At 35.4% G+C, this 24,297-nt stretch overlaps 3 protein-coding genes and 1 non-coding gene across 6 annotated transcripts; 3 read left to right on the forward strand and 1 right to left on the reverse strand.

Moving 5' to 3' along the window:
• The first annotated feature begins 338 nt into the window (after positions 1-338).
• On the forward strand, positions 339-8,228 carry LOC102615709 (kinesin-like protein KIN-7B). Its single transcript, XM_006474516.4, has 15 exons — positions 339-694; positions 1,342-1,591; positions 1,693-1,782; positions 1,905-2,005; positions 2,422-2,535; positions 2,633-2,714; positions 3,155-3,222; positions 3,861-3,920; positions 4,049-4,173; positions 4,813-5,011; positions 5,295-5,432; positions 5,903-5,986; positions 6,069-6,977; positions 7,366-7,670; positions 7,762-8,228. Exons 2-15 carry the CDS (start codon positions 1,357-1,359, stop codon positions 8,087-8,089), a joined length of 2,838 nt encoding a protein of 945 aa, XP_006474579.1. The 5' UTR covers positions 339-694; positions 1,342-1,356; the 3' UTR covers positions 8,090-8,228.
• Positions 8,229-9,571: 1,343 nt separating this feature from the next.
• LOC102615407 (eukaryotic translation initiation factor 3 subunit K) lies at positions 9,572-12,243 on the forward strand. 2 transcript variants are annotated; one of them, XM_006474515.3, is made up of 8 exons: positions 9,575-9,846; positions 10,037-10,093; positions 10,172-10,222; positions 10,341-10,403; positions 10,811-10,861; positions 10,943-11,009; positions 11,537-11,619; positions 11,836-12,243. In XM_006474515.3, exons 1-8 carry the CDS (start codon positions 9,724-9,726, stop codon positions 12,037-12,039), a joined length of 699 nt encoding a protein of 232 aa, XP_006474578.1. In that variant the 5' UTR covers positions 9,575-9,723; the 3' UTR covers positions 12,040-12,243. The 2 variants fall into 2 exon arrangements, with proteins under 2 accessions (XP_024953542.1, XP_006474578.1); XM_025097774.2 differs by lacking the exons at positions 10,172-10,222; positions 10,341-10,403 and having other exon boundaries at positions 9,572-9,846.
• A 432-nt stretch (positions 12,244-12,675) lies between these two features.
• Positions 12,676-12,747, forward strand: TRNAP-UGG (transfer RNA proline (anticodon UGG)). The gene has a single exon. It is a non-coding gene; the product is annotated as a tRNA-Pro (tRNA).
• A 594-nt stretch (positions 12,748-13,341) lies between these two features.
• LOC102614920 (phosphoinositide phosphatase SAC3) lies at positions 13,342-23,581 on the reverse strand. 2 transcript variants are annotated; one of them, XM_006474513.4, is made up of 16 exons: positions 22,760-23,579; positions 22,276-22,480; positions 22,021-22,186; positions 21,148-21,370; positions 20,485-20,561; positions 19,957-20,144; positions 19,781-19,878; positions 19,368-19,501; positions 19,131-19,259; positions 18,287-18,650; positions 17,455-17,576; positions 17,061-17,174; positions 16,278-16,469; positions 15,479-15,649; positions 14,764-14,872; positions 13,342-14,015 (listed from the first exon to the last, which is right to left on the reverse strand). In XM_006474513.4, exons 1-16 carry the CDS (start codon positions 22,838-22,840, stop codon positions 13,890-13,892), a joined length of 2,499 nt encoding a protein of 832 aa, XP_006474576.1. In that variant the 5' UTR covers positions 22,841-23,579; the 3' UTR covers positions 13,342-13,889. The 2 variants fall into 2 exon arrangements, with proteins under 2 accessions (XP_006474576.1, XP_052289064.1); XM_052433104.1 differs by lacking the exons at positions 13,342-14,015; positions 14,764-14,872; positions 15,479-15,649 and adding an exon at positions 15,709-15,900 and having other exon boundaries at positions 22,760-23,581.
• Positions 23,582-24,297: the final 716 nt, after the last annotated feature.

Genomic DNA, 24,297 nt, shown 5'->3' on the forward strand with positions numbered 1-24,297 from the left:
TTTTTTATCAACTAATTAATTCCCTTTATATTACTTCGACCAACCCCGTACAAAATCAATTATAGAATTAAATTTAAGCTTGTATGAATGTGTGTGCGTGTAAATTTTTTTATTTTTTTTAAAAAAAGTTATTTTTACCTTTTTGCACTTGATTTCTTTGACCACCCTCCGGGTCTTGGATTTAAAGTTTTTAGAGTGATTGATTGATGATAAAATGGGCTTTGACCTCACGAAGCCCATAAGCAGATCTCAACAAACTTTGATTGGAAAAGCCCATAAATAAAACCGATCCATTGGGAGCATTTAATTCACGCACGTGGACAACACGAGAAGAGCCTTGCGAGTTTGCGATCCATCAATAATAGACTTTCCAATTCAAAATCGTTTGATTTGATGGTGCTCTCAGGTGCGCGCACAGAACGGAAAAAGTAACAGAAAAGAATAATAATAATAACGAACAAAAACAAAAACTATCCGTTACTTCTCCTCCTCCTCCCACTCTGTGACTGTGAGTTTCGCCAAAACCCTTTTTGCTATTTCGCCATCTCAATCTCTCAGTTTCTTCACTTCTCTCATGTGTCCGTACGCTCCCAGGCGCCGCTCCGCTGACTAACTTCTTGAATCACGGCCGTCGTTCTTCAAGAACTCAGCGGCGCTCCTCTCTTGTTCAATCTTTCGATACTTTGACTTCTTTGTAAGTGCTGCATTTTCTTTCGTTGTTAGCGTTTCTAGTTTCAGGTGATTTTTGTTGCACCGTTAAAACAACCGCCGAAAATGGTATTTAAAAAAAGAAAAAGAAAAAGAAAACTCAAGTCGTGGAAATTTTATTTTATTTTGGTGCAGTAATTATTCATCGTTTTATTTTTTAATTTTTAATATATTATCTTTCGTTGTATTTTCAAGTGAAAATTTGTTGAACGTCTAATAAATTTCTTGATGCATTTTCCGATTATGGACGTATCTAACTTATTATTAGCTTGTTTATCATTTCAACGACTTAGTTCTTTTTAAAAAAAAAAAAAAGTTAAAGGGGAGACATTTAGTTAGAAGTTGAAAATTTACTACAATGAGTTTATTTTTTATTTTCTTGCCGAAGGACATAAATTGCTGATTAATTACATGCTACAATTTTCTGTCCTGGAATCACAAAGTTATATTACTTTGTTTGAATCGATTCTTTTGTACATACAAGAATCAGTTGCTAAATTTGAATGAAGAATCGAAATTCTGTTGTGAACTTTATTTGGGTAGGAATAAGAAGTGAGAATTTTTTCAGCGACAGCAGCAATCATTCTAATGTTACAGTTAATGCTAATGTATGACATATTCCATCTTTTGCAGAGGGCATAGTTTAGGATGAAGATGGTAGGGACACCAGCTACACCATTATCTAAGATACAGAGGACCCCTGCATCTACTCCTGGTGGTCCAAAAGTCCGTGAGGAGAAAATATTGGTAACTGTTCGTATGAGACCTTTGAGCCGGAGAGAGCAAGCTATGTATGACCTTCTTGCATGGGATTGCCTTGATAACCACATGATTGTTTTCAAGAGTCCAAGTCATGAACGGCCCATCAACCCCTATACCTTTGGTATTCTTTCATTGTGTTTTTTGCTAGTTTGTGGTTTAAAGAGCAACCTGAGTTGATGTGACTAAGCTGGATTTTCGTCTGCTGTTATGCAATTCTGGCAGATAAAGTGTTTGATACTACGTGCTCGACTCAAAAAGTTTACGAAGAAGGGGCTAAGAATGTTGCTTTGTCTGTTCTAACAGGAATTAATGGTAACTACATATTTGTTTAGCTTTTGGCTATCATATGTGAACTTTTCTATGCTTTTGATCTTTTCTTCTGTATATGTTTCTATTCCCTTCTAAAGTTGCACAAATTTATTTTATTTTTGCAGCAACTATTTTTGCATATGGGCAGACTGGTAGTGGCAAAACATTCACTATGCGAGGAATAGCTGAAAATGCTGTTAATGACATTTACGAACACATAAAAAATGTAAGCTATAAATTTTTCCATTTGCGTTAAATATTCTTGGCATCCTGTTGTTTCCAGTTCAAAAGATGCTGTATAGCTTAGCCTTCTGATTTTGGAAATATCATGTGGAAACAAATACAGAATGCTACATACATTTTAAAATCACGAATTACATGATTTCTTATGGCATTTTAAGATCTCGTCAGGGAATTGTTATGTATGGAAATCATAAAAAGTTAGTTCTATTCGCTATTTATTTAGACTGATGATATTAGATAAAATTATTATAATATATTCTAGCATAGTGCAATAGCATAACTTCAAATAATTGGGATTATATACTAATGAGTTGAATACTCCTTTTCCTTTTCCAATGCTTAATTGTTAAGCTGAGAGTATACTCACTCCCAAAATGTTGCATCATTTAAACTTCTCAGAACCAAGAGAGGGACTTTATCTTGAAAATTTCTGCTCTGGAGATCTACAATGAGACTGTCATGGACTTGTTGAATTGTGAATCTGGTTCCCTGCGGCTTCTGGATGATCCTGAGGTATTTAAGTGAACTTTTTTCTTAATTAGAACAGAAATTGCATAAAGTTCTTTCATATTCCAATATTGATTCGTGTTCTTGATGCTGTTTCATGCAGAAAGGAACCATTGTGGAAAAGCTAGTTGAAGAAGTTGTTCGGGACAGTCAACATTTGAGGCACTTAATTGGCATTTGTGAAGGTAACTGAACAATAATGTTTTCTTATAGTTAGAAGGTTTTAGGTATGTTAGTTCCAAATATTTGATGGCTTGTTGTTAGGATTATGTAACTGAGATGCTTGGCAAATCCGAGGAAGCATTCAAGCTCTTTCTTAAGAATGAAAGCTGTTGACATTCTGTGCTCTTCCTAAACTCTAAGTTGTACCCAGTACCCACCAGAAAAAGCTTGTCTATTCTATGTAGAGAGTAGAGTACTGTCACATACACTATAATTTTATCCAAAAGAAATTTTCTGTGATTTGTTTTCGATCTCATTTTAGAGTTAGTGAGAATTGGTTTCTAAATCTCTTACAATTGTTAAGAAAATTAGAACTCATTTTGCTTATGTGGTACAACATTGCTAGAGCCTGTACCTTCTTTCTTTGTTTATGACCTATAATTGGAAACATCTGTCTCTGCAGCTCAAAGGCAAGTGGGAGAAACTGCTTTAAATGATAACAGCTCAAGATCACATCAGATAATCAGATTGGTGAGTATTATTAGTGCACCATTTTAATTTTCTTAATATAGCTGGTATTGTAAACTTATTCATTGAACTTCTAAACTATGTCTGCTCCTCGTCTCTGCATCCTGTTTTTTCAGTGCCCTTCATTTTCTTTTGAGTAAACTTTGAATCTGTAGTCAGAGAATTCTATATATTTTGCTGGTTGTGAACCATACTGCCTCAGTGCAAGCACTTTTTACTGGTCAAATGGGGGGTCCTTACTTTCTTCGCACATGTTTTCTTCATTCAGTCTACTTATTGCTTTTTTCATCAATTGAAAAAGAAAATTCACTGACTCACATTATTCATAAGTTTATTGCTGCAATTGTTGGCTATATTACTCAATGAGACTTCGTTTGAGATCTCCCAATGTCCTAAAGTTTTGCTATTTTCTTTTTGTTCAAACTTCCATTCTTTACAAATCATATAGCTACTTAACATAGGAAATTTGCTTTTCCTGCCTATTCGTTACCTCAAGTATGATAAAGGTCATTTATATGATAGGTTCTCAGGCATTTTCCAACTACATCTATTATTTATCTATAACCATGAGTTGTATTTCTTCTTTAGATGAAAATGCATATTCCTAACATCTTGTGCCGATGGGTCACATTTTATTTCAGACAATTGAGAGCAGTCTCCGGGAAAATTCAGGATGTGTGAAGTCTTTCTTAGCGAGTTTGGTATGTTATTTTTCCCCTATTTATGCTCTCTTGCCTAGTAGAGATTCATAACCAAAAAAAAAAAAAAGAAAGAATCTCAATCATAGATGGCAGTTCATCTAGTTGATTGAAGTGCTGTGACTTTGCAGAACTTAGTAGACCTTGCTGGAAGTGAACGTGCCTCCCAAACAAATGCTGATGGTGTGAGACTCAAGGAAGGGAGTCATATTAATCGCAGCTTGTTGACGCTCACAACAGTGATCAGAAAGCTGAGGTGAGCTAGTGAAGAACAACCAAACACTGTGAATTTACGTCAGGGGCTTCAGCTTTTGTATATCCATTTATTCATATTTTCAGCCAGATAGTGATAAGCATCTATAATTATCTTAGTCGCTCTTTGTTCCTCCAAGAAGCATGTATTTGAAGTTCAAATTCGGCAAAGATCTAGTAGAATTCTAAATTGTTTTATATCATTATATGTCATTTGTATTGAGTTTTCTTGCATTGTCCTCTGGCTTATTGAATGGCATAGATTTGATTTAATTTTGGGAAGATCTCATGAAATTTGAGTTTTTGAATCGTTTCTGGTGCCAAAAACTAAAATAATAATAATTGAAAAAGACCTCTGAGATTCTGAACAATGGGATAGCTGGTATAATCAAGATGTAAAGTTGAACATGTACGAGTCTTGATTATGTTCTTAAAACAACCAAGCAGACCATAAGACATTTGATTGATTTGCGTGAATTTAATCGGAGTTAAATGATATTGGTATTTATTTGTTCTTTCTATTTTTTTGGTGATATTTTACCCATAACCATGACAATCGGAAATGACAGGCCTTAGATGTATATTTTGGTAGATATTTAAGTTCAGGGATCCCATGTCTTACTCAGTCTTTTCCTGTTTGCAGTGGTGGAAAAAGAATTGGTCACATACCATACAGAGATTCGAAACTTACTCGAATATTGCAGCACTCACTTGGTGGCAATGCTCGAACAGCCATTATATGTACTATCAGTCCTGCTCTGAGCCATGTGGAGCAAACAAGGAATACGCTGTCCTTTGCGACGAGTGCAAAGGAAGTCACTAACAATGCCCAAGTGAACATGGTATAATAACTGAGAGAATATACTTCGACACTTCATAGATTTTTATTTTATTTGTTAATATATGACACCGTCTCTAGACTTTCATAAATAGGAATAGGAGTGAGCCCTCCTTTTCTTTTTCCATCGTTTAGTGAGATTTTCCCATATTATGTCTGTTCATAAACAGCAACCTCAGTATAGTCATGTCACGAAGTATTGTAGTGTCTGATACTTACTAATCGATGGTCGACCATTGGAAAGTAAAATAACCAGTCTTAATCCGTGATGGTCTATGTCCCTACAGGTTGTTTCAGACAAGAGGCTGGTGAAGCAATTGCAGAAGGAAGTGGCCAGACTTGAAGCAGAGTTACGAAGTCCGGACCCTTCTTCTTCCTCATGCTTCAGATCTCTGTTAATGGAAAAGGATTTGAAGATTCAACAGGTATATGTATTTCATAAGCAATAACACTGAAAAGACAGTTCTTCATATCGAGAGATGATTTGTATTACCTTGGACGATTTGATCATAGACAGCTTTGAGACAGATTAAGCAACATTAGCTTATTCACCTTTACATTATATACTGGGAATTTCCATAAATTTGTGTTTTCTAAGTCAATTATCCCCATATATCTTCAAGAGCATAGATGCTTCCGCACTTTTCTTTTTTGATAAAATGCATATACATGGAATATAATCAACAATATGCTGCTTTCTCATTTTATGACTATCACTTTAGTTTGATGTGTATGCTTATTCTTAAGAAAAGTATGGTTGTAATCTTCTCCTTATTAGGAGCAATTATGTGTTTCAATTTCATTTGGAAACAAAAGCAATAACTGAAGAGAAATACTTTCTTCGTTCTCTTTTTAATATTTGTTTTCTACTCACTGAACAAATATTTAATTGCAGCTTGAGAGGGAAGTTAAAGAGCTAAAGCGTCAGAGAGACCTTGCACAACCCCAGTTTGAAAGGAAAGCACACAAGGAACCTAAGGTACGGTAGTAATAATAAAAATCTATTCTAAATTATTCCCTTCCTCCAACTTAGCTTACTGAACTTGGAGGGTTTGAACCAGTGTGGTCCTTCGACTCAAACAGCAAGGTGTCTTTCTTTTCCTGTTGAGAATGAATCATTGCCAGAAAAATCTGTCCCAGATACTCAGCCTAGAAATAAAGTTGGAAAACGAGCAATGGTGGGGCAGTCGGTTACTTCAACGGATCCATCTATGCTTGTGCATGAAATTCGAAAGCTTGAGCAGCGCCAGAGGCAGCTTGGTGAGGAAGCAAATCGAGCACTTGAAGTACTTCATAATGAGGTTACTTCCCACAGATTGGGGAGTCGAGAAACTGCTGACACCATAGTGAGGCTGTTGTCTGAAATTAAGGACATACAAGAAGTTAGCACAATTCCTGAAGATATTGTTATTGGAAATAAGGCCAACCTGAAGGAAGAGCTCACTCGGTTGAACTCTCAAGGGAGTGCAATTGCATCTTTAGAAAGAAAGCTTGAGAATGTTCAGAAATCCATAGACACGCTTGCCTTATCTTTTCCAAATAGTGATGAGACTGTAGAGTTTAAGACGTTCAAGACCCAAATCAAGAAAAAGAAAACTCGCCCTTTCTCCATGAGCAACAGTGCAAACATGCAAAACATAATACGTTCTCCTTGTTCACCGCTTTCCTCTTCTCGGAAGGTAATGGACCACGAGAATGAGAATAAGGCCCCTGACAACAGTATCTTGTCTCGTGGCAATACATTACCTCAGTCATTTGCTGATACTCCGCCGAAGAATGATAATGGCAATATCTCATCTAGGGAAGGAACTCCTGCATCACAGAAAACAAATTCTGTTGATGTGAAGAAAATGCAGAGGATGTTCAAGAATGCAGCTGAGGAGAATATACGTAGCATTAGATCTTATGTTACTGAGTTAAAAGAAAGGGTAGCAAAGCTACAATATCAAAAGCAGCTTCTCGTTTGTCAGGTTAGAACCATATATACATGGACTCATTTTCTTATATCTTTATTTACTATTTCAATCTCAGCAAGATATTCATAATGCTTTTTTGGGTTTGAATTAACGAGCAACATAACATAAGTCAGTGTAGAATCAATTTGGCATAAAGTTTCTGGCTCTTTCATTCACCCTGGCTCTAATTTTTAACTGTTTTTCCTATCCGAAAAGACTGAAGTATTGTAAAACTCATAAAAAAATTTAAAAGGCTTTAAGTTTGACTCATGATAATAAATATGAATTATTGTGGACTTTATGATTTTATTATTGATAAACGAAAACAAACTATTCTGGCTATAAATACTTGATTTTGCCTTCACATTAACATATTATAACCAAATTTCATGGACTGGATTAGGTGTTGGAGCTGGAAGCAAATGATGCTGCATCTGAGGAGACAGACATTCCGAACCCATCTTCCATGCCGTGGCACTTGATGTTTGAGGAGCAGAGAATGCAAATTGTCATGTTATGGCACTTGTGCCATGTTTCAATTATACACCGTACACAGTTCTACTTGTTATTCAGGGGAGATCCAACAGATCAGATATACATGGAAGTTGAGCTGAGAAGGTTGACTTGGTTGGAGCAGCATTTCGCAGAGCTTGGTAATGCAAGTCCGGCACTCTTAGGCGACGAACCTGCAGGTTCCGTGGCATCAAGGTATCTCTGTCATTTTTGTCCTTGTAACTTTTATTAATGCATAAGGTTCCACATTGACTACTGACAATTTGCTGCTTCATGATGAATGCAGTGTCAAGGCTCTAAAGCAAGAACGGGAATACCTAGCCAAGCGGGTGAGCTCAAAACTGACAGCAGAAGAAAGAGAGTTGCTTTACATGAAATGGGACATTCCTCAAGTAGGTAAACAGAGAAGGTTGCAACTGGTAAACAAGCTGTGGACAGACCCTCTTAACATGCAGAATGTGAAAGAGAGTGCTGAGATCGTCGCACAACTTGTTGGCTTTTGCGAATCCGGTGAGCACGCTAGCAAGGAGATGTTCGAGCTAAATTTTGCTAACCCTTCTGATAAGAAGACATGGATGGGCTGGAATTTGATTTCAAACTTATTACATCTGTAAAGAAATAAAAAGCTCCCTAACTTTTTGATAACTTCTTAGTTGGTTATGAGCCTTTTGTCACACTCGTCGATGTACATGCAGCATAAGGATTCTGCTAGTAGGTGTCTTGTATGAAAATATGAAAAAAATTTGTCACTCTTGTAGGTCAATCTCATTCATCCCAATGAACAATGAAAAGATCCCCATGTTATTTTTGTATTAAATCCAATCAATCCATTCACATTTCAGAAGAAAGAAAATTATCTCCACTTAATTATAGACATTTGGAAAGGAAGAAGATTACTTTCAATCAATTATTGACCAATAATTCTATATTTGAGGAATAAAATTAAGTTCTCATATTACAATATTAAGATTCGAACCTAGTGAGAGCAATTGGGTTCTACTGCTCGACCAAAAGGTGATTGGCATCCAATATACCTTATAATATTCGTTCTATTTCTTTTCCTCAAACACTAATCCAAAAAAATTATAAAGTTTGAAATCAATAAAGGAAATCAATTATTTAAAATATGACTTGAAAATAAAATTTCTTTAAGAATAAAAGGATCCATTGATTGATAATTGATTTGATGAAAAGATTTAATTTTATACCTGATTAAATTTGTATTGTTAACTTTTGAAATTTAAAATTACATTTAATTATTTTAGAAATAGGAAACAGTTACTTTTCAAGACAACCGAAACACCAAAATAATAATAATAATAAGGGAAAATATCCACCGTCCACCCGTTTTTTACACCTTTTTTAAAAATACACAATTCCTTCATTTTTTGGCTAGAATCCACCTAAAGTTACATTTTTTTTCACTTTTCCACTTCCGTTTGGAATCCGTTAAGAAAACTAACGGAAACTTAAAAAAATGACCATTTTACCCCCAAAACGAAAATTACAATTTCACTTTAAAAATTATAAAAAATAATCAGATTAAATCTAATAATTTTCCCCATCGGTCAATAAAGAAATTAATTCCACAACCATCAAATACAGATTTTTAAAAAAAAATATGTCGGTAATTAGAATGCTAAATTATAACAGTAGTATTAAAAATAGCCCAATCTCACAAACCATCAATTGAATTTAAGATAAGTAAAGTTTTATTATTCATTGAGTTATAATCTCTAGTAGTTAAGATTTTTTTGTACTTCATTAACGTACCAATAATGATATTCATCATTAAATCTTATTATTTTTGGCATTTTTTAGGGTGAAATTGTAATTTTAGTTTTGAGGGTAAAATGGTCATTTTTTTAAGTTTCCGTTAGTTTTCTTAACGGATTCCAAACGGAAGTGGAAAAGTGAAAAAAAATATAACTTTAGGTGGATTCTAGCCAAAAAATGAAGGAATTGTGTATTTTTGAAAAAGGTGTAAAAAATAGGTGGACGGTGGATATTTTCCCTAATAATAATAATAATCGGGAATGAAGAGGGTATAAAAGTCTTTTGACTCCTAAGTTCAGTAGTTAAAACCCTTTGGCTTTCTGCTTGTTCGCAGTTAAGTTCGTCTCCTACGAAATTACGTAGTGTTGTAACCGAAGCCTTGTCCGTTGATTATCGTTCTCCCTCGCTTAAGCTAAGTTGGGGTTTCTGAGAAATTCTAAGTTTATCGATCAAACGACACAGTGCGGAGAAAATGGGAAGAGAGGCTCAACAGCAGCAACAGCAACAGGTTTCATTTACAGTGGAGCAGCTTGTAGCCGTCAATCCCTACAATCCCGACATCCTTCCCGATCTCGAAAACTACGTTAACGAGCAGGTACCTTTTAATTTTTTCTTGGATACCCTATTTATTTCGTTATTAGTTGATTATCGAAATCGTGATGACTAGGAGTTGATTTTGGTTGTGCGTTTATTTGCCTCAAGATGGAATAAAGATAAATAAAATTAATTGAGCAATTTGTGACTGTTGCTAATAATTTGTTTCAACTTGGCCTTATGTTTATCAGGTCTTGTCACAAACATATAGTCTGGATGCAAATCTTTGCCTTCTTCGTCTTTATCAGGTATCTTCGTTTGGACTTTGTTTGAGTGAAGATGATTTCCTGTCCGTAACATAACTGATGTGGTGATTCCTTTTGCAGTTTGAACCAGAAAGAATGAGTACCCAAATTGTTGCCCGCATTTTAATTAAGGTTTCTTTTAAGCCTTTGCTTGGACCATATTAGAACGGTTCCGCAGCTTATTGGTAGCTTATTGGTGTGTGATGTGTTTCTAATGCTTGTCCTTCTCTTTTTGTCTACACTTGAGCAGGCTCTTATGGCAATGCCAGCTCCAGATTTCAGTCTCTGTCTCTTTTTGATCCCAGAAAGAGTGGTATTGTTCTATTCATCTCTTTCTTATGGCTCATGTATAGTATTGCCTATGCGTTAAGACATATTCATTTAAGTTTGATTGAATTAGCATCGCTGTAGGTCACCTCCCAGTAGTTGTTCCCTATGGACTAGATTACCTACATTAACGCATCTGTATGGTGCATACTTACGATATTTACCCATATATTTAAGCATAGAGTTGGATACTATGTTTGGTCAGTTCTTTTAGCGTAATGAATGCTTAGACATTGCAAACGCATGTGACATGTCTGTCTGAGTCTATCAGCTGGTGGGTGGCAGGATTTTTGTGTATCCACTGACAGAAATGTTTTTCCCTGTGTTGATCTTATACTATTTAGTTTCGTCTTCTGGTTATTTATATTAAAACCTATTAATATGTGTTATCAGCAAATGGAGGATCAATTCAAGACGCTGATTGTCCTCTCTCACTACTTGGAGGTATGCGTTTATTCTATAAGTGTGCCCATGGACCTGCATTCATTAAATGTGACCACTCTATACCTGTATCTTCATTTGTAGACAGGAAGGTTCCGCCATTTCTGGGATGAAGCAGCTAAGCATCGTAACATAGTTGAAGCCGTGCCAGGTGATAATGGATTGTAATTTGATGATTTCTTGTGTTCTTGTTTGTATTGTTTTTTTAGAATATTTTTATTATTTTGTGGAAACATCTTTGGACTTCTGTTTAATCTGGATGTACAAAATTTCGAATTACAAAGGGAATCTTGATGGCGCATCTCCAGTTTGAAGTTTTGTTATGGTAGTTTATGTGGTGGCTTGTTCATTTTTACTAGACAATGTCTTTCATTTGCTTGAAGAGGTATATCTTTAGACAAAAATAGTGCATAGATTGGTGATCCATTTGACAGATCTGACCTGTAAGCCTGTTTGCTCCATGCTTGGGTAGGAATGTTATGTTGGTCTATGTAGATTGCATTGTACTGGTTTGTTAGTGCATGATGTGGTCTTTCATTTTCCTTATGCTTAAGGCTTACTTTCTCAATGTTTTCATGACTTTTGTTGCTTTTTATCCTATTGTCATGTTTGTTTGTTTTTCTATTTGCCTGAGTTGCATCTGCATATGCTGTAGCTGAAAAGATCATCAAATTGCAGGTTTTGAGCAAGCAATTCAGTCCTTTGCAATTCATGTCCTTTCATTGACATATCAAAAGATTCCAAGGACTGTGCTTGCCGAGGTATGCATTATTTTGTATCTGGCACAATGTGTTTTAAGGAAGGAATACTGAAAATGTCTTTATCTTGGATTGACTTAATTAATCCATTTAACTGCTTGAACTTGCTGTTGAGGTCCCTTTGAATCTCTGTCACTATAAAATCAAACTGAATGGTTAATCTGACACAGCCTTTGTTGTTGGCCTTTCTTTTGAATTTCTGACACTGGATTTTTATAGGCTATCAATCTTAAAGGTCTATCTCTGGACAAATTCCTTGAACACCAGAAGGCAAATTGTGGCTGGATTCTTGAAGGAGATCAAAGTACGAGCCAATTGATTGTCCTGCCGCCTAATGAATTTAATCATCCCGAGCTGAAGAAGAATGTTGCTGATAGCATCCCGTTAGAACACATTACCCGCATATTTCCCATTCTCGGTTGATTGAAGTTCAAATCCTGGCATTTGGTAAATTTTCATTTGTTTTAACCAGATGCTATAGCACTCTTGCAGTGAATTTTGGGGACTGCTGTAATCTCTTTTTGTGTTTATGTTGAAAACATAGCCCAAGTGGCTTGGAGGAATTGATGAGACACAATGTTATTATTGGCATTTATTTTCTCTTACCAATGACGCTTGTTTGAAGAAGCTGACATGTTGGAGACGTAAAAATTCAGTCAGTGAACTTCAATTTCCAGTTAGGTCGATAGATTGCAATACCACACGAGGAAAAGTTATAATTTGTGGAATAAAATTGCATGTAAGGTTCTATAATCACAAATGAAGTGCTGAAACTGTTCAATGCAAGTGATGTGCCAACAATTTATTCTAGTATGATTATCTTTGGGACTCGACTAGCTTACAGATTACAGAATCTGTAAGCTACAGACTGCAGCATCAGCCGTTGGATGTGGAGTGAGAAATTAAACAATAGAAAATGGGATGGTGGGATGACGGGAGATGTTGGGTACAGAATCTGTACCACAGGCAGGTCCTTATCTTTGATGTTCAGGGATTGTAGGTCTATTAAACCCGCAATTTAATAGCTAATTATAAGTAAAAGGACCAATCAAACAACTCGGGCGTTTGGTCTAGTGGTATGATTCTCGCTTTGGGTGCGAGAGGTCCCGAGTTCGATTCTCGGAACGCCCCTTAGTTTCTGTTTCATTTTTTTCCTCCTTCTTCCCGGGCTTGATTGCTTCTATGAACCACAAAGATCTTTAAAATGTTTTATCTTCCATTATGGGAAGTTACCATGTTCTTTTACGCACAACAGTTTCTCTACCTGCAACAACCAAAGTAATCAATAAGAATATTTACCATCTTATCGCAGACATTAGGCCAACCAGTTATTCTACTTATCCAAAGCACTAATAACAGACCCGGAAACCCCTGCGTCGCATTTGAATTGATTTTATTTTATGTAACAAATGATTACATCATATCAAGGAGATTTATATTCCCAGTTTCCCACTTCAAAAAAGAAAAAAAAAACAAAAAAAAAAGAGGGCGGGTTTTAAAAAAAAAAAAGAGACTTCCATGCCAAGTTATACGATGCCGAATTAATTTCTAATGTTTTTCCAACTCAAAAGCTTAATTAACAGAGCCAAAAAGAGTAAAGAGCTTTAAACAAATCTATAAATATGCAAATGCTAGTTCGAACTGTCCCAGAGCCCGAAGGTAGAAGGCATGCCCCCTCCTAAGAACTTAAAGTCAACCCAATTAATTTGATCAATAGAAAACAACTGAATTCAACGATATCAAGGATCTAGTATTCGACATTTTTAAAGAAGACATCAGTCCTATTTTTGGCCTTTCTTCCCAATATTAACTTCAAATTGTTAGTATCAACGTCGACTACAAATAAACATTAAGGAGGGAATAAAGAATCAAGGACCTGAAACTCTAAAAAGGTGGAGCTCTCTTAGAAAAAAGTAAATATATTTACAAGATTGATGACACCTAGCGACTCCATGAACAGATGGAAAGATTAGAAATTCATGAGCTCCAAAAAGAATTTTTACTGTTTGCTATTTACTCCTTTGTACTTTGATATCATAATTTGATTGAGGCTTTCAATAGGGGAATAATGCCGTGAGTTGTACGTCAAGACCAAGGAGGATTGCTTCTTGCAAAGTGACATTTTCGACATCAGAATGCATAAAATTTCTTTTTCTTACTCCTTGATCCCCACTACTGCTCAGTTAAAACTCTCTGTATCCATTAGTCAGTGCCTCCGAACACATTTGAGTCAAACAATGGATATTACTAATTCTGGGATTATAAGTTCAACTTCAATGGCAGAGTGTCTCTCCAGAGTTTACCCAGCGTACAAAAGTATCTGAAAATCCCTCAGGAACATTAGAAATCTGTGCATCGTCATATGATAGCTCTGTTCCTGTTCCGGTCTGCTCCCTTACCTACAGATTACAACATAAAAAATGAGATTAACATGTTGTGCATGGTATAAACACCTGTGTAGCAATTTCTAATAACAACTATTATCCAACAGAATTAATTCTTTTCATCCTTTGATCATCCACAGTTCTCGATATCAAATTTAAAATTCTGATTTCAATTAATTATCAATGTTTCCCTATCAACTATTCTTTGGAGTTTGGAGTACAGTTTTATAGACAATAAAAAGCATCAGTAAGAGCAAAATATCTCCCTTGAGTAGCTTTCGTGTAAAATCATTGTACCTAAATGGATCAAGCCAAATATCTCTCATGAATTTGATAACAGCACGATTTTTCTTCAACTAATGACGGCTCACGATCAAAACCGTAGATAACTAGTATATTATAATAAAAGCATCTATGACATAAAACACAGGACGATGATGTGTTGTATATAAGAGCATCTACCAACCACTCTAATGGTTTAGAGACGATCAGTGTCATCTGAACCTACTTGTTGGCCACAACAGAGACATATACATTCCACCTTCTTTTTATTCTAGTCATATCATTATAGCCAATTATTAAATCAGGATTAGTATAATGTTGCTTTTTAGCAAATTCATATACATTAAAACCCAAATAACAAAAATCTGGGTGTTTCTTCCATGCCTGTCAGGAGCATGATAACAGGAATAAGTTACTGCAGAGCTTCAAAGACAGATGAATGTTGAGTAAAAAAAGTTTGCTAGCAGAGAAGGGTACTGACCTTCATGCCAGATCCATATTCACTTGTAGATGGGGTTGGTTCTCCCATTATTCCATTAACATTTTCCATTGATAACCCAGCGATTGGTGAGCTTGTCAGTAACGATGACCTGCAGATTTTTTTTTTTTTGGTTGGGGGGGGGGGGGGGGGGGGGGGGGGGGGGGCGCCAAGGTATAAAAATACATTATTTTTCCATTTCCTTGATATGAATACATTATTTTTTTCCTGTACATAACTATACATACATATATATTAGTTATGCAATAGTACATAGTGAGCCAACTCCATGAAATTGGGGTAAGACACATAAAGCTGGTCTATAGCAAGTCATTGGAAAATTATTCCATCCTTATGCCTAGTTCTCCGCAATGAAAGGTTGGGTTCAATTCTCTTCGATATCTTCGCAAAATACAAAGATATAAAAGGAGGAAGAAACAATAATGTCTTTAACTCCATATTAGAAAGGCAAACCATGTGACGGGGTAAACACATGAAACAAAACAAAGGTTTGTTCATGACCATGACATCAGCAAAAGTGTGATGACTATAGTCAAAACTGCTAATAAAGGGAGAACGAATTGGGTAAATCTGACATGAAAGGTCGAACTCCTATGCCCTTAATAATAGTGATTGCAAAATTACAGATTAATAACAGCTTACTTCCCAAAATTTCAAAGCAAAACTCTTAAATTGTGCGAGCTCAATGAAAAAGTACCTTTCATACGGCTCTTCCTCACATGAATTCCCAGAGGATGATAGCCAGTCTAAATCGACAAAGTTTGAGGAACTGGACGCATCTCCATGTTCGTAAATATGGTCACTTTCAAAGTATCGATCTCTTTGCACATCTCCAAAGAGCTGCCTGCGAGGCATTGAGGGAGTATACCTACGCAGAAACAAATTTGAAGCTGATCAACCAAATTAAACAAGAAACTCATTGACATTATCATGTGGCATAAATCCAACTCAATCCACTCATTAGAATTAACAGTGGCATGGACACAACTGGTTTCAAATTTCATTTAATTGATTAATGAACAATAAGAGAAGACAAAAGGCTCACAATCTAGAAATGTAATCATACAACCAGACACTTGAGCAAAACATCACGTATCTCTCTCACTATGACACCATATCCTAATAAGAAAAACAGCTTGGACGTATCTCTCTCACTATGACACCATATCCTAATAAGAAAAACAGCTTGGACGTATCTCTCTCACTATGACACCATATCCTAATAAGAAAAACAGCTTGGACGTATCTCTCTCACTATGACACCATATCCTAATAAGAAAAACAGCTTGGACGTATCTCTCTCACTATGACACCATATCCTAATAAGAAAAACAGCTTGGACGACAACATTAGGAAAAATCAATAATGATTACCAAAACTTAAATGGACTGAAATTAAAAGCAAGACACATTCATTACAACAAGAGGAGAAATAGAGAAGGAAAAGTTGCTTAATTCAACACCCAAAATTATCCAACAAAAACAGAGTAAACTGACCTTGAAAATGCCACATCACTTTCAGAAGTTGATATTTCAGGTGATGATTCGGAAAGAACATTGTTTCTATTCCGCAACTGATTGGGGAGACCTGAACTTGAAAATTTCTCCTCGTTGACATTTGTGGCTGACATGGGTGAGCCAGTTTCATGAAGAATGTTTCCATCAGATAGGGATCTTTTGAAAAATGACCTGCAAATATATTAATAATCAGTAAGAGATAAGCTACAAGAATATAAAACTTAAGACAATATGCATGGCTTGTACTAAAGCAACAAGATAGCCCTAGAAAACATAAGCACACTATACCTCTCTCAACAATTACATATATAGTTCAAGTTAGTCGCATATAGATCCTAGAGTATCATCCGAATGATCAAACAACCCAGGACAGCAAGTAACAATCCACTCGTTGAGTTACATGACTAATCAGTGTTACGCCCCCTAGACTTTCATTGTTTTGACAGAGATTGAGTCCCCAAGAAAAATAATGTGTCTAAAGTTGATTGAAGATAACAACATCACACCAGATAGATGGACAAAAGGGACTTCGGGGTAAAACAAATTTCCTAGTAAAAAAGTTCCACCAAAATAAACATCACAAAGTCTCTCACATAAAAACAAATGGAGCCCTAAGAGTTCTAACATATCCCGATACTGTAACTTACTACAAGGTACCACATCATAGTCCGTACTCATATCTTCATTAGCGCAAAAGAACAGAAGGTGCTGCATATTGCTAAAATGTAATTGTAAAATTAACAATTCATGTAATCAGCTAACCTTCCATCTTCATCGACATTTGTTTGCCCATTCCTTCCCATACCATAATGCTGGTCTGAATCCAGCTCCCAGAGTGCAGGTTTATCCTGTTGTGGCTGGAAGTGCCCCAGAAATCTGCAAAAATAAATTTTATCAAAATCATTCATAAGAAAGCACATTGTAAATGCATAACTGAAGGAAAGCCACCTGTGATCAAGCTAATGATTGCATTACCAAACAAGAATTATTTTACACACGAGTTGGTGGAAATATTTGATTTAAAAGTTCAAATTCACTTGCAAAAAGGGTTAAGATAATGACTAGCACATACCATAAGGTTTTACCAACGACAGCCAAACTATTCTCAGAAAAGCAATACAAGATAAAACAAACACAGAAAACACAACTAGCTTACACATTAATCGCATCTTGTTTCTCCGCATCCATGTATGCATTGCTATAATACCGTTGAAGAGTTCTGAAAAACTCTTGGGACTGGGTAGCTGCTCTCCACTGTCCCCTTCTTTCAGAGAATATCTGTGTATGACAAGAAATGTAAATATTAATAAATGGAAGACTTGAGTACAGAAATAGTTCTGTCAATGAGAAGATTGACATAAAAGCTCCTAATCATTAAATAAGCCAATCAAAATCACAAAGCTCACCATCAAATCCCCAAAGAATAATATTTAAGTTAAGGTTTCAGAACATTCAAAGCGGAGGTAAAGTCTGTTTACTTGTCTCTCACTCTCTCTCATTCACACATGCATGACAGTGACAGCGAGAGTGCAACATAAAATAAACCATGGAAAGTACTAAAGTAGCTTGTTAAGGAGGATTGCAACTCCTTGAAAAGATATATAGATTTCCATCTCTTCTCTTATGTGGAATTTACATCAACCATCAGGCCTTTCATACTCTAATGCTAGTTCAGTCTAGTTATCTTTAAAAATATTAATTACACAAATCAAAGTCAGACCAATCAGATGGGAAGAAATTATATCCGTAACCTAGCAGAAACCCTTGTGACTCATACCACTCTGGATTTTTGCCCAGATCCATTTATGTAGTGTTCAAAATCAATAAATTACTACTCCCACCAGTCATAATTCAAATCTACACAAGTGCTTTCACATAATGGAAGGAGGACAAAACTAATATATACGGAATCTATATGATACCACTCTATGTAGATATTAAAGTTTAAAATACTTCCAAGTCTGAAGCACCATTAGAACTTAAATTACCTTATTATGAGCCGCTGAGCCACCGTACTGATGTGCTAGTGTGTCACCCATTCTCTCATAGAACCCCATCAAATCATCAGCCAATGGAGCATCCAGGTCAATCTTCGGGTTATCTATAACTCCTAGAGCATGAAGTTGGCGTCCAAGAGCAGCCAACCCATAAGCATACTGTGCAACATTTGTACGGTCCAGGCAGTCTATGCAATTGGTCCTCAGCACACCCTTTTGTAACATGGGAAGCCTGATAGGATGATTTCCATTAGCAACATTGTTATCTCCACTAAGATTCCTCTCTAACTTGTCAGCATCCTCAATATCATTGGAACAATGATTCTGCGGAGACAAGTTGCCGTTGTTGACATTCCTGCATCAGATCAATGCAAAACTCACCATTATTGAACCATAATAAAATTCAAAACAAGAATAATAAAGAATGAGCAAGACGGCTGAACTCATTGTCCTGATAATTACATTATTGAGCAATGAGACTGACAATTTCAAAACAGATTCACCACATATGGCTTCTCACTTTTTTAGTGAAAATAACTCGCACATACATATTGACTTCGGAAAGGAAATATTGAAAAATTACATAACATTTTCATTTTTAAACGGATCTATAACTGACCATAAAACAGCATTTCAACAGAACGGCAACAAATGTGCCATTACATGCAACCCGAAATTTTAGATCATAGCTTTAATGCTTCATTTAACGGAACAAGCGCCACCCATCAAATTAACTTCCAAACAGGAGAGGATTGCTAATGCAATTCTTCCGTGGAAACAATTTTTCTTTTTAAAGAGAACAATGACTAAAACTTCATATGAATTTGCATCTTACTCAGAAGAAGTCGAGTTTATCAATTCCTCTGGCCTCAAACTTGGAGTTACTCGACAATAAAAGAAACCGGTTAAGGTCAATGCATATGTAGCCACCTTCCCCAAAAGTAGTAACACATTTGTTGCTTTGCTGGGAGGAGAAAAAAGAAGCCAATTTTTGCGATCAGAACAAAAAATGTCAAAAGGGCATCCCTAAACAAAAAAGAAAGGGCAGATATTAAGCTTATAAGACATATACCTTCGAGAGTGTTTGTGTAGATCCCAATGAAGGAACCTCAGGCGGTTTTCCTCTGATAAGTCTTTGTTAATAAAATCAATTGCATTGGCAAACTCCTGACGAAGAATTGATTCCCGAGGCTTCTTCTCTTGTGTCTGTCAATTGTAGAAAAACCATAATGAGCAAAATAAGACTAAATAAAATGATTCAAAATCTGATTAGTACATGCATATGAATTATAAGATTAACCGCTTCCACTCTTGTCACTGAAATTATCTGCAGATCTTTTACTACTTCACAATATGCTTTTACGAAATTTTGTTGTTTAAAAATTGCAATAATGTGGACACCAAATTCGATTGTAACCGAGATGTAATGAAAATGGTGATGCAAAACATGAACTGGGAAACCTTGAAAGATGTATAAGCAATTACCTTAATTAAATTCAAGATGATTATAGGGTTTCCATATCTCTTGGCAAGATTTTCAAAATGAAGTCTGGTGGCTTCATAATTTTGATCCTTCTTTGACACTGCGAGAGACTATAGAGTTAGAATCAAGAAAAGTATAGAGCATTAACTCAAAAGCTAAAACAACAGCAAGCACATACATATAATATCTGGTTTAATATTCAAACGAGAGGTTTCCTGTGACCAAAAAAGTGGGATTGAACCACGGTTTTGGACAACCGAACTTATTTGCATTGGAAAACCTTCAGGAACTTCTTCAAATACAATCTGCTCTGTCTCAACATCATTTGCGACTCTGCCCTTCTCATTTACACCTCGTTTCAAGTACCTAAAAACAATAAGGACAAAAAAAAATACAAGTTAACTCATACAGGCATTGTGGTTTCAATAACAATTTGCTTAACCAAACCCAATTCCATCTCACAGAATGACAATCATAGTAAACATCAAGCACCAGGCTATCACTGATGCACCAAATTTTCCAAGAGAAAAAGCATAATAGGCTACACCAGTTGGCATCAACCTTCGAAAAGTAATAAACCAAATTCACATTTCTCTAAACAATATAGTCCTAGATATATCTTCAAAGTTCAATCCATCATCTACAAACAGAAATGTGATACAAATTTCCAGAACTATGTATGCATTCCCAACCTAGGCACACATACCTGGTACCAGCATAATGTCGTGAACGTCTGGCAATGAGGGTAAGTTTGAAATCTCGTCCAGATACAGAAAGTGTGGCCTGCATTCACATTGCATGAAGCCATGAGTGAAACATCAATCAATACCAATCTTAAAAGTGTCACACTTCCTTTGAATAGATGTGAATGCGAAAAAAAAAATTAAAAATCAAATAAAGAAAATCTGGTACATTCAACAGAATTCATAGATGATCAACAACTTCAGTTGAACTAATTGCAGGTCAAAACAATATCTTCCAGAGTATACCAGTAAATTAAAAGTCAAAATATATGCCAACAAAACAGCATCATAAGAGAGGCTAGAAAGAGAAGATAATTGAAATTCTTCTTGTTAAGTTAAAATGATCTCGAGGATATAGATAGTTTACATTCAATAAAACATAATTTCAAAAAATCAAAAAAATTAAATATGCAAGTGGATTACAAAGATCCTTCAAAAAATCAAAACAATTAAACATGCAAGTGGATTAAGAAGATCCCAACACAACTGACAACAGAGGCAATCTTCAAACATTCACATAGCTGATTAGAAAGTTCTCCACTGGACGTACTAAATCCGTCACTTCAGATAGTTTACATAACTAATTATCAAATGATCAAATTATCTAAAAAACACCGACCACTGACCTGCTTGAAGAAGCCATAGACCAATGCAACTGTCCACAGAGTATTCTGGAGGTGGTTCCTGATTCCCCGGGTCAAAAACTCATTCCACACAAACATGGTTTCATAGACGACCTGGCCTGTTTGATTATCATAAAAGTTCTTCTGAAGACTACGCATAATATGGTACGAGTAGCTGAAAAAGAAGTCCTTCGTAAGATCCACCGTGCATAGAAGCTTCTTGTATCTACGCCATCAATAAAACACAGAATATCAAATCAACCATTAGCCCTCACAAACACAGGCCAAGGTGGTTCATCAGCAGAATCAGGAAAAGACGAAAAGAAAAGAAAACATGTGACTGAAGTAACTGTGAAAAAATAATTAATTCTTCCCAATAACACAGTAGTAAGAGATATTCCATCCAAAAATAAATATTTACAAAGCCAAAAAGCTTCCTTCCAAACTCCAAATACAACTTCGCTGGCACTACTTTAAACTCAAGCACATCAAATATAATGCCATAACCCATTTGAAGGTTGCCAATACAAACTTCATTCAACTCTATAAACTTTAACCATACAGAAGAATAGGAAAGACTTCAAAGATAAATTTTAACTGCAAATAATATTCTTGTATACATGAAAATTATTGTGTCTGAATTTATATCTGTAAAGTTCAGAAAGCAATGTAACAATAAAGATAACATGTTCAAAGTTCAATTACTAGTTTGCAAAAGGTTAAAGAGGGAAACAGACCTCTTGAAAACTAAAATTTCTACAGAATATGAAAAGCAAAAGAAAACATTGGACATCTTTCATATCCTGAAGAACGTCTGTGGTTTCTTTCAGGAGTACCATTGAAAATATACATATACATGCAGAAGAGGCAAAAGACCTGTTTTCATTCATAGAATTAGTAATACTGGACTGGACACTCGAATTTGGAAGTGGAATCATTTCACACTTGGAGACTGCGTATACATTGTGGCCACAAATTGCACCAATCCGCCTTCTTTTTGTAATAATCAACATGTAGTAAGGCCCCAAAAACTTAATAAACCCTGTAAAACACACACAAACCACAATTAGCATTCCGTTAATATGAACAATTAATTGAAGGACAACAAAGAACATCAACAAATCAACTCACCAACAATTCCGTAACAAGTGGTAACGAATTTCAGTCCACCAGTAGCTAAGTTCCCTTCGTGTATCCGCCTCAACAACTCAGAACATTCACGTTCAGTGTATGTTGTAGAATCTTCACGAATATTTAACTCCAAAGGATCTAGCCGGTCAATCTTTAGCACTCTCCAATATGTTCTGCTCTTATCTCTTCCAATCATGTAAAACATCTGTAACATAACAATCATATAAATCCTCACACTCGTCGGCATTAAATTGATCTACGTAAAAGCATCTTCAGGACAATACACAATTTTAGAAAGTTTTAAACAAGTGTCAAACATACAAGCATCTTCAAGACAATACACAATATTGGAAAGTTTTAAACAAGTGTCAATCTGTCTTATTGGGACTTCAGAATCTATAGCATAATTCAATTTTGAACAAATTACAGCATCACAAGAGACAAAATTGAAGAGATCAAAGGAATAAACGGCGAAGGAATATACCGATCGGGTCTCGTAGAGTCTGAATTTTTGCATACAAGGCGACTCAGAGTCCGACGAGTTTCCATTTTCTGAAGACGCCATGACTTTAACGCGCCCCTCAATTTTTTCTAATAAAAAAAATTTCTCAGCTCAGAATCAGATCTCCCCCGAGCCACCGGCTCAGGGAACTTATCACAAGAGCATGCACCAATTTGCTCGGTTTCTTTATTTTAAATTCACCTCAAATGATCACAGCCTTTACATATAATCGAGCTGGGCTGCTTCAAATACAACATCTCAAATTTAAAAATAAAATTAATAACAAAGCAAAGCTTACACAAAAACTCAAATGAAATTTATTTATACACAGAGCTTATATCTTCATTCCCGCTGCTTCCTCACTTCCATCCACGACCAAACAAACAAACAAAAACGAAAATCACACACACAGACACAGCAAATCTCTCTCACTAAACTCTCGTTAATTAATGATCTTCAATCTAAGAAATATGCAACTAATAATAGTTTATATAAACAAAGCGAAGGTGCTGAAAATGGAATCTTTCAATCTAAATAGAAAGAAAGATCAAGCTTAGAAAGTCATTATAGGAGGTTCCAGAACAAAGAAAATGTTTTCGAAAAACAAAAAGAGAAAAATAGAGCTTGTGAGGAGGTGCTATTGCTAGGAGCTAAAGCTATAATTGATGGTTTTGTAATGTGTTTTTTTTTTTTTTTTTTTTCCTTCCAATCCAAGCTGTTGTTTTTGTTTTTGTTTTTGTTGAGGGAAAGGGGAAGCAAAGCGAAGCTCAGATCCAAAAACGACTACAACAAATGAAAACCACAACTTCGCTGACCGCTACATCCACATATTTTATCATTATTTTTTATATTTTCATAATTCATTAAACTATTAACTTATGTTTTACATATGTACAAGTCATTGTTGTATTTATAAAAAAAAAAAATAACAATAATAATTAATTTACTAATAATTAATTTTCTTTTTTTTTTTGGGGGAAATCATTATGGTATTATATAATTGTTGATTTTTCTTTGCTGACCTGGTTAATAATGATTTCACTTGACAGAACCATAAGGTAACGTAATACTCCAAACAACATTACAATTAATAATTTATGAGTTTACTTGTTCTAAATAATTCTTCAGTTCAAGGTTTTGAATAATTCCTTTCACTTTGCTTCAGGATAACATACTAGAATAATGTGGTGCATGTGTTATTTATTGAGCATTGACCTGTAATTTTGATATAGCCTTGTTTTTTTTTAATTATATGAGATAATTGTTAGATTATAATTCATATTACATGATATTATTATTAATATTACATTAAACTGCCCTTAATATTTACAATTAAATAATTACTGAGATTATGTTACATTAAAAGGAAAAGATTAGCCTCACAATTATGAGGGCAAAGCTTTGGGCGAGTGGTTGGATATAGTTTTTTATTTTAAAAAATTAATTGGACTTAAATAATAACAATAATAAGTTTTTTTTTTTAATAAGAAAAGCTCTAAATTGTGGGGTGGGGTTGCAGT

Source organism: Citrus sinensis, chromosome 9 (assembly GCF_022201045.2).
Source record: "Citrus sinensis cultivar Valencia sweet orange chromosome 9, DVS_A1.0, whole genome shotgun sequence".
Taxonomy (NCBI): Eukaryota; Viridiplantae; Streptophyta; class Magnoliopsida; order Sapindales; family Rutaceae; genus Citrus; species Citrus sinensis.

Excerpts from the sequence above, each read along its gene's own strand:
- LOC102615407 (XM_006474515.3), top strand. The coding sequence starts at position 9,724 with ATGGGAAGAGAGGCTCAACAGCAGCAACAGCAACAGGTTTCATTTACA. Across the intron at positions 10,404-10,810 it reads TTTTGATCCCAGAAAGAGTG|CAAATGGAGGATCAATTCAA; the intron begins GTATTGTTCTAT and ends ATGTGTTATCAG. Across the intron at positions 11,620-11,835 it reads CAAGGACTGTGCTTGCCGAG|GCTATCAATCTTAAAGGTCT; the intron begins GTATGCATTATT and ends GGATTTTTATAG.
- LOC102614920 (XM_006474513.4), bottom strand. The coding sequence starts at position 22,840 with ATGGCGTCTTCAGAAAATGGAAACTCGTCGGACTCTGAGTCGCCTTGT. Across the intron at positions 22,187-22,275 it reads CACTTGTTACGGAATTGTTG|GGTTTATTAAGTTTTTGGGG; the intron begins GTGAGTTGATTT and ends TGTGTTTTACAG. Across the intron at positions 20,145-20,484 it reads CGACATTATGCTGGTACCAG|GTACTTGAAACGAGGTGTAA; the intron begins GTATGTGTGCCT and ends TATTGTTTTTAG.
- LOC102615709 (XM_006474516.4), top strand. The coding sequence starts at position 1,357 with ATGAAGATGGTAGGGACACCAGCTACACCATTATCTAAGATACAGAGG. Across the intron at positions 1,592-1,692 it reads CATCAACCCCTATACCTTTG|ATAAAGTGTTTGATACTACG; the intron begins GTATTCTTTCAT and ends CAATTCTGGCAG. Across the intron at positions 2,006-2,421 it reads TTTACGAACACATAAAAAAT|AACCAAGAGAGGGACTTTAT; the intron begins GTAAGCTATAAA and ends TAAACTTCTCAG.